This window comes from Mesoplodon densirostris, chromosome 6 (assembly GCF_025265405.1).
Source record: "Mesoplodon densirostris isolate mMesDen1 chromosome 6, mMesDen1 primary haplotype, whole genome shotgun sequence".
NCBI classification, from domain to species: Eukaryota; Metazoa; Chordata; class Mammalia; order Artiodactyla; family Ziphiidae; genus Mesoplodon; species Mesoplodon densirostris.
In genome coordinates this window covers 119,466,412-119,475,697 of record NC_082666.1, presented here as the reverse complement: position 1 = coordinate 119,475,697, position 9,286 = coordinate 119,466,412, and the positions used below count along the sequence as shown (strand labels likewise).

The window sequence follows — 9,286 nt, the reverse complement described above, 5'->3', positions numbered from 1 at the left end:
CAACTCTGGAACCATCTATCTCCAGACTGCCCGTTACATGAGATAATTAAACATTCTTATTGCTTACGTCACTGTCAGCCTAGTTTTCTGTTACTTGTGCTGATCACGTCCTGACAGAAGCACTTTCCTGTCTGGCATGAAATAAATGCTTTATGTCCACTGTAATTTAAAAGCAACCCTATTAAAAAGCCACTATTATCTCATTTTTATAGAAAATGAATAAAACTGAGCTTAGGGAGGATAAATGAATTCCCCCAACGTTATACTGGTGGAGTTAGACTCAAACCCCACCCTGACTCTAAGGCCCACACTCTGTCACTTAATCATGGAATTAAGAAATGAACAAGCCTACAGCTTGCTTTCGGCATCTTAACAAAATGCATACACACAGATGCAGGTAGTAATAAATTTGCATCCATTTGCACTCATACATGAATTTGGCTTTGGGCTTTTTACTCCTGTTATTTGCATTTATTTGTTCGTAGAAATGTATGCTTTGGAGGCTTGGCCAAGGAAGCAGACTTGCCTCGTCTTTTTGCCACACTTTTATTGACGATGTTCAATCTGTGTATCAGGAACGTAGAGACAGATCGTGGGGACTCTGATGCAGGTCGATCCCCAAGATACTTGAAATGGCAAAGTGGTGAACGTTAAAGTGGTACACACTCTTCCTCAAGCTTCCGTGGAGGAGTCAAAGAACTAAAGACTGCAAAACACCAAACATCTAACGAAGCAGGGCCTTTGAGCTAGCCGGGAAAAGCAGTAGAGTGTTTGTGAACCAAAGTAACCAAGAGAAAGAGAGGATTACAGTGGAGACTCAGTGGCAGTGCATTAGCTGTGGAAAAGGAGAAGCAGTAAACACTGAAGCCCAGAGAACAAAAAAGGAGTTGGTTCATCAAAGCTCAGCATTAGACCAAACAGGACTTCCATGGCACACATCTCCAAGACCCTTTCTGCTCACCTGTCCTCTACAGTGAGAACAGAGACCAGAACAGCACCATCCAACAGAGCTCACGTGAGCTCTTAGCTACAGAAGGGGCGATGTGGGGACTACACAGTCAATCCTGCCTCCTAGCTGCTGGCTAGGCAGCTTGAGGGGCTCGGTGGAGGAGAAGCCCCAGTGGTGATGAATAGAAAACAGGCTCAAGGAACAGAAAAAAGGCGAGACTAAAGAAAGGCATATCCTTCCAAAACCTCTTGGGCCACCTAAGTTAAGAGGAGTCTGTGTGGTTCACACCTGTTCCAGAGGTGGTCTGCTAAGCTCACAGCAAAGGGAGCTGTGTTGCCGGTGTCTAATGACCACGAACACTGCAACAGGAGGCCTTCCCCAACCTCCAGGGTGCCTCCCCGACCCTGCCCTGCAGCCAAGGGACGAGGAAAGAGAAGTTGCTCCTTAGGGACCACACACTGGAAGCGTCAAGAGTGTGGTGAGCTGCTGAAAGGAACAAGACCACAGACCAATGAACTACAAGGCCAGCGCGGCCAGTGGCAGTGGAATCCAAGTTGATGCCAGGACAGGAGACAGAGGTGGGCCTCTCAAATTCAAAGTGAGGCCATTATTCAATAAATCTCTACTTACTATCTCAGCCAGGGTTGTTTTTCAGCAGTATTTGACTCGGTGTGGTGATAATTCTCCAGGAGTGGTCACAGGTTTCTTCTGAGAAATAGTGGAAGCAGCTACGCTTCCAGTTGCTGCTGCTGGAAGAGTAACAGCTACTTACTGCAGAAGTGAGGGTGGAGGGAGTCCTGGGACCACCATGTCACCCGAAGACATCTGCAGGGCACTGGGAGGAGTGAGTCTCTTGACTCTGTCACTTCTGATGGCACCTACAGCTAGGGCCTCGCAGCAATGAACAAAAAGCAACTTGCCTAAGAGTGCTTAGGAAAAAAAGGGCATAGAAGGGCCCAAACCCATACCTTCAGAGCATCAGGCTGGGGGGACAGGACACGGAGTAAGAATGTGGGATGAAGCAGCTCCATTCACTTTATCTGAGATTCTCAGAATCTCTCTTTTGTTTGAAAATAGATTGAGTCGAAGGGAAACTAAACTAACATTTACTGAGTGCCTAATGTGTATGTCTGGCCTTGTGCAAGTTTTCATCGACAGTATTCCACTGCATCCTCATGCCAACCCTGTGAGGTAGGTATCGTCCTCATTTTTGTCAGATGAGGAATATGAGGCTCAGAAACGTTAGGTAGTTTGTCAATCACACACTAGTAATGGACAGAGCTGGGGCTGAGTCTCAGGTTCGAGAAGTCCCTGCTCTCTCTCTGGTGCCGCCACTTGGGAGGAAGGAGGGAGCAGCTGTCCTTACACTTCCTACCCTGAGAACAAAGACGTCACCAAGAGAAGGAGCCCGTCCTTTCCCAGACCGTGCCCCCTCTCCACCTGGGGAGGATGCAGTCAGTTGAAGAGGTAAGCCATAAATATAAAAATAAATAGCAGAGACAAGCCCCCCAGCAGCGAGGGTGTGCAGTTTCCGTGCTGTGGGAAGGTCATCACGCCGTTCACAGCTGCTGCGGGAAGGAGCCATGTGGGGAAAACTGGGACAATGGCTGGAGTGGGTGGGCTAAACAGGTGCCTTCTGGGCTGAACAGATTTGAGAACAAAACGTCTGGAGCAGGCAGCAGCCGTGGACACAATCACCACCATCCTCCATCTGCTCTTTTTACCGGTGTTTGTGATCCAACAGGGATTCAAAATTGGGAGAACATACAAGTTTGTGCTTTATGTGTCCCAGGACTGTCATGTCACCCGTCCTACTGTCGCCAAGGCCCACGGACACCAGCTCCTGCCAATGAAGAGAGACAGAGATGAGAACCAAAACCGCATAGCCTATCACTTGCTCAGTCCTGTGATTTCAACGTGATAATCCCAAGAACCCTTCCTCCATATTCAGCACCATGTCCTCAACACTCCTCAGTGTCTTGAAGAGCCTCCATCCCGACCCAGCAGGCTCTCACCTGCAGGAAAGAGCAGGTGGTCCCCATCGTCACGTCCAGAGTCACCTTGCCCAGGAGGAGCTGCACTTTCCCCGACTTGCGGATGAGCAGCTTGCCGACCTGACCCTCTGTCAGGTCAGCCAGGGTACAAGCATTCTCTGCCAGCCTGGCTTCCTGTGAAGACAATGAGGGGATGGAAACTGGGTTAGGAGCCGTCCCCTCCATCCTTTAGCTCTCCAGACACAGTCTTTTCCTGGGGCTGCCTGACACTGGTCAAAAAACAAAACAAAACCCAAACCACAGCAAACATAAATAAACGGACAAAATACCAGTAACTGATAAAGCTGGGTGATGGTATATGAGAGTTTATGTTCTCTGATTTGTACACATTCAAAATATTTCATTGTGAAAAACACACATACAACTGGGATTGAAGCCCCAAGGCCCTCGCGGGCAGAAAGAACAAACGCATATTATTCTGGCATTTCAGCGTGGGCGGCACACCTCTGCTTCCCCCTACAGGTGGCTCTTTCCCCTCCTGGTCCCCTGCATCTTCACAGAACTCAATCGTGAACATACCCGGTCTTTCTCCTGCTTTATAACCACCACCTGTCCGTCCTCGCTCTGCACCTCCGTCTTGATAGGCTTGACGTCCTGAGTGGGCGGCTGGCCAGGGAGTGAGTCTGGCAGCTGCAGGAACAGCAGCTCTTCCTCCTGCGTGAGGCTCAGCTCCCTGAGCAGCTCTGCAACAGATACGTCCTTCGGGAGGCCCGGGGTCTTCCTGGCTGCTCTGGAGGAAGCTTTCGTCCTGGCCTCCTCTTCCTCATCTCGTGGCTCCTCTTTCACTGCCCGAGATAACAGAATTGGAAGGGCTATCAGTGGCCAGCCCTTATGCCATCTCACTGCACCCATCCCTTCGGCCTGGTCTGCTCCACTGTCACTCAGCCAGGAAGCTGCGAGGAAACTCTGCTTTGAAAGAGGGATCCAGGAGCTGTGTGACTTATTTAAAAAGGAGTATTGCAGGCTGGGCCCACCGATCCCAGTCAGCACGAACCCGCTGAGCGTGCTCAGGTCCTGTGGGGTGGGAGAGGACCGGCTCAGCAGCAGCAGTCTGGGAAACTCACTCTTGGGGGACAGCTGGAGAAAAGGAGACAAGATGTTAATGGACACAGGGTACCTTTCACAGCAGGCGCGTCCACCTCCATGTCCTCTTCCTTGGGGCCAGTCAGCCAAGGTTTAACATCTGGTTCTTCATTCTCTTCCTTAAAAAGCCAGCCCGAGTGAGCCAGCGGCAACTGCACAGGCATATTTCGAGTGTCATTCCTCAGCCCAGGGTCATCGATGAACTGCCAAAGAAAAGTCAGGGGTCACATGGCGGGGCCAGCATACGCAAACACTTGCGAGTGCAGTCCACCTTAGTCCTTTTCTAATCGAAGATGCCCGCCGCTCACCAGGCTTCCGGGACATCAGAGAGCTCCGCTTCCCCCGACTTGGTTCCCCTGAAGCGCTTTTCATCACACAAAGAAGCCCCATCCCCCCAGCCTGCTGATACCTACATCATCCTTCTCCAGCATACGCAGAATCTGTTTTGTTTCTTCATCTGTCTCCCTCTTCTCCTTTTTGATGTTGATGATGTGAGAGGGCCCCATGTCCGACACATCCACCGTCTTATCCCAGTTCCCTGTGGGAAACCATCCAGTTCACCAGGAGTAAGGAAGGGGCCAACAGCAAGGAACACTAAACTGGGAGCGAGCAGGGGAATGCCACCGCCCTTGCCCTTGTCTTGAGCAGTCGGAACTGAAATCCACCCATTCCTTCCTCCCGGAGCCCCGGCAGCTTTGTACCCTTTTTCTTCATCATTTCAGCGGGGCCCTGCTCAAAGATAGAGTGGGACTGGATCACTTCTGGGCGCCCCCGGCCCCGTCCATGGCCCTCTCGCTGTCGGTCTCTATCCCTATCACGCTTCTCCTTCTTGACAGTTACTTCTTCCTTGGGCCTGGAAAAGACACTGGATTAAGGGGAACCACTCCCTTCCCCGGCCTCCGAGAACTGGTCTTACTCTCCCACACACTCCGCTCCACATGAGCCAGCAACTACATCATGAGAAGCAGGACACCCAATCTTAAGTCCAGCACCTTTTTCACTTCCTTGCTGAAGCAGAGTCCTTGCAGTTTACTGTACTTTACCTTTTTTGTTTGAGAGTGTATGTTAGAACTATAACTCAAAAGTTGAATTAGAGACTGCCCCAAAATGTGGATGTTTTGGTATTGACTGAAAGTAGGGAAGCTGCGTTGCAAAAGAACTTAAGGGAAAACCTGATACATCTTTGCCCAAACCACTGGCTCTCAACTCTGGCTATAAAAGATAATCACTCTGTTTCATTGCAAACAAGTTAAACCACTATTTTAGGGATGGACTCCCAGGCATCTGTATTTTTTTTAAAGCTTGCACACTAGAATCACCTGGGAGCCAGGGTTGAAAATCACTACTGAAAAGAATTAAATCTACAAATTTTAATTTCTGAGCCACATACTTAGTTATTTCCCCAAAGGCCCAAATTCAGAACAAGAAAATAAGGGGCAAGTATTCAGAAGGCCTAGCTACTTACTCTTCCTTGACCTTCCGACTGATGATATTTGGGGTGAAGGTTTTCTGAAAGTAAAATACAGGAGTCACTGATTTGGTAAATTCTGATCCCAAAGTACAGGGGAAAATAAAAACTTCCAAAGGGGCATCTTCTGTGGACAAACACCAACATGGCTCTCTTCTGCACATTCCACACTGTTGTCAAAGATTTACAGAAAGGGACATGTGTTTGAAAAGGAGGAATGTCATGTCATGGTGACAGTGGAGTTACACATAGAGGAAAAGGGACATCAAAAAACATTTAAATAGCAGCCTCAGCTTCTGCCCCCTGAAAGGAGAGCCCTCAGGACTTCTAATAGTAAAGCAATTTACCTAACCTCACCCCTTGTCTTCAAACTGCTATAGAGACCAGACAGTACCAGAGGGAAAGAGCTCTAGCAGCAAGGCTCAAGTAGGGAGGAGAGATCTGCCTGCACTCACGAACAGAGGATCGGGTTAGACTGCCACCAGAATTTCCAAAGGTAAACTTTGGTCTTCAAAAACTGGCTGCTTTGGGCTTCCCTGGTGGCGCAGTGGTTGAGAGTCCGCCTGCCGACGCAGGGGACACGGGTTCGTGCCCCGGTCCGGGAAGATCCCACGTGCCGCGGAGCGGCTGGGCCCGTGAGCCATGGCCGCTGAGCCTGCGCGTCTGGAGCCTGTGCTCCGCAACGGGAGAGGCCACAGCAGTGAGAGGCCCGCGTACCGCAAAAAAAACAAACAAAAAAAAACCTGGCTGCTTTATGCTGTCATCCTCCCCATCTTCTTTAAGGGCTACCCTTTACATCTACAGTCATAAACATAATAGGAAAGGACTCAGAGCCTCTGATACCATGTCTAAGAATCATAATACTTTGGATCAGAAGTTTGCACACTGGGATCCGGGTCAAATTCAGAACTATCTTAAACTGAAGGCAAAGTTTATGTCTGCGTGGCTTTCATGGGTTTGTTAAAGGTATCCAAGACACACACAAAAACGAAATAAACACTGCTCAAGTTGCTTCTGAGCTAATTAGGATTCTCTGCTCTTCAGTCATCTCTGAGAGCCATGTCAACATTTTGTACCCAGTATCTTGATTTGAACGTAGGGTAGGCTCCCCAGAAATTGTAGGCCTAAGTCTGAGGACAAGATTCGTGAGGCCCAACACCACGCTAGGCCCTACAGGAACATCAGTCGAACCCCCAGGTGCCTGGAATTCAGGGTAGTTTGGGTTTCTTTAGAAAGGTGCCGTCGGGTACCTTCTTGACTCCCCCGAGGGTGAGATCCCTGGAACGGATGGAGGGAAGGCGGCCCGGGGTGAGGGAAGGCGCCGGCCTCCGTCCGATAAGCCCCCGAGCCCCAGAAAGGAGGGGTCGGGGCCCTCCTGGAGCACTGGGCTCGCCCGCGGCGTCTCCTTCTGACATGGTGCCTGGGAGAGAAGGAGGAAAGGGGTAACGAAGTCACTCGTGGGGGAAGACATGCGGACCCTGGGCGGAACCCCACCCACGTGGCCTCCCGCCCCCCATCAGCGCGTCCCTCCCGCAGCGTCTCAGCTCCTCCCCCTCCCACGTGGCGAGACTCCCCGGACCACCGCGGCCAGACCCCTTGGCTCGCCGTCTCCCCATGCTCCCGACCAGGCACGAGGCAAGACGCACCCCAGCGCACCCAGGCTGCAGCTCCGCACCACGCACGTCCCGACTTCACCTCCGAGGCGACCCGCGGTGGGCCCCGGGTCTCGGCGCCGGGCGGAAGTCTGCGTGGCACGGCGCGGGCACCACCATCTTGTCGCGGGGCGGAAGTGAGGTCGATGGGCGGGGCCGAGCCACAGTATTTATCCGGCGGCGCCTAGCTCCCCTCCGCCTTCTCTTCCCGGTTCTTCCCGGAGTCGGGAAAAGCTGGGTTGAGAGGGCGAAAAAGGAAGCGGGGGATGGTCTAGGTCACGCCACGCTGCAGCGCTCGGGGGGTCTTGGCCGGCGGCGTGAGGTGGGGGCGCCAGCTCAGGGTCTGGGGGCCGGGTGGCCGCCTGGACGCAACGTGGGAGTTCGCCGCTGCGGGGCCTTGGGGTCGAAGCTTGGGTTGGGGCGGGGGACGCGCGGGGAAGAGAGCGAGACCCCGACTCAGAGTCAGGGAGCTCTGGGCTGGGCCGGGCCGGGCCGAGCCGAGCCTCGACTGCCAGCTCGCTGGTGACCTTGGAGTGGTCACTGCACCTCCGGGCTGCATCCTCGCCCTTGTTCGGGGGTCCCTTCCCCGGACTCCTGGTGGGATCCTGGGGTTGGGCTGTGGGCATAGCGCTGGAGCAGCTGCAGCGGATGAATCGGGTGCCTAATGGCACCTGCCCTGGGCTCGTGACTGTGGGACCTTGTATGCACTCTTGTTCCCACCCTGGAACCTGAAAAACGAAGTTTGTTCTGTTGGTTCTGAGGGACAGATTTAAAGAACTTTTATCGTGACTCTGACATTTGTAATTTAACATAAAAAAAATGTCCTTTACTGTCGTTCCCTCCACCCCCAAACCATGTAAAAACCATGTAACTTTACAGATACCTTGAGGGAAGGGAAACATTTGTTAGAATTTCACATAGTATAACTATTAAAACTTCTGTAATATATTACAATCCCCCTCACAGAGATTTCATATTGTACCACAATTTTGAATCCTCCCTTTTCAAATAACGTTGCTTTGTTGATGCATCAAACGACTGTGTAATTCTTGGGTGGCTATGCCATGATTTGTCTGTGTTCCTGTTTGGACACTTAAATTGTTTCTTTTCCCTATTGTAAATACTACTGTAGTGAACATCTGGTGCCTTTAAAGTTTTTTCTTCTTCTGGATTATATTCCTAGAGCAAATTTCCAGACTTCTGATAACTGGCCAAAAGAAGACGTACTTTATTTTTTTAAGTAAAAATTTTTTATTTTGAGATAATAGTAGATACGCGTGCAGTTGTAAGAAATAATGCGGAGATCCCAAGTACCTTTTACTCAGGTTCCCCAATAGTATCATATTGTAAAACTATAGTACACTATCACAACCATAATATCTACATTGATAGGCAAAATACAAGACATTTCCATTACGACAAGGATCCTCTAGTGCCCTTTTACAGCCACACTTCCCTCCCTCCCACACATCCCTGGCAGCTGCTAATCTGTTCTCTATCTTATACTTTTGTTATTTCCAGAGTGGAAATCATTCAAAGATGGAATAATTCAATATGTGACTTCTTGGGATTGCTTTGTTCACTCAGCATACTTCCCTGGAGATTATCCAAGTTGTTGCATGTATCATGCACGTATAACTAGTGCATTCCTTTTTATTGCTGAATATCCATGGTTTGTTTAACTATTCATCCTTTGAAGAACATCTGGGTTGTTTTCAGTTTGGGGCTATCACAAATAAAGCTCCTATGAACACACATGTACAGGTTTTTGTGTAAGTTTTTCTTTCTCTGGGATAAATGCCCACAAGTGCAATTGTTGGGTTGAATGATAGTTGTATGCTTAATTTTATCAGAAACTGCCAAACTGTTTCCACAGTGGCTTGTACCATTTTGAACATGCACATTTTATGGTTGTTCATCCATTTTGCTGAATTGCTTTCAAAAAGGGTTGTGTTGATATGCATCACCAGTAAGAAAATGTATACATAAGTGTATGTCATATATAAGAATATGTATAACATTTTGCCACATTGTTCGGAGTATTGGCTCTTAAATTTTTGTCAATTTAATAATATATTAA

At 49.8% G+C, this 9,286-nt stretch overlaps 1 protein-coding gene across 1 annotated transcript; it reads right to left on the bottom strand.

Annotated features, from left to right (window-relative positions):
• Positions 1-530: 530 nt before the first annotated feature.
• Positions 531-7,329, bottom strand: POLR3D (RNA polymerase III subunit D). The gene is made up of 9 exons (XM_060102504.1): positions 7,201-7,329; positions 6,805-6,974; positions 5,552-5,595; positions 4,788-4,939; positions 4,500-4,624; positions 4,121-4,289; positions 3,523-3,788; positions 2,965-3,117; positions 531-2,792 (listed from the first exon to the last, which is right to left on the bottom strand). The coding sequence occupies exons 2-9, from the start codon at positions 6,967-6,969 to the stop codon at positions 2,670-2,672; spliced, it is 1,197 nt and encodes a 398-aa protein (XP_059958487.1). The 5' UTR covers positions 6,970-6,974; positions 7,201-7,329; the 3' UTR covers positions 531-2,669.
• Between the last annotated feature and the right edge of the window lie 1,957 nt (positions 7,330-9,286).

Bases quoted from the DNA above. Each gene is read 5' to 3' on its own strand.
- POLR3D (XM_060102504.1), bottom strand. From the start codon at position 6,969: ATGTCAGAAGGAGACGCCGCGGGCGAGCCCAGTGCTCCAGGAGGGCCC. The intron at 3,789-4,120 runs GTACCCTGTGTC...TATCTCGGGCAG, and splicing joins GGACGCGCCTGCTGTGAAAG to TGAAAGAGGAGCCACGAGAT. The intron at 2,793-2,964 runs GTGAGAGCCTGC...CTTCATTGGCAG, and splicing joins CCACCTGCTCTTTCCTGCAG to GAGCTGGTGTCCGTGGGCCT.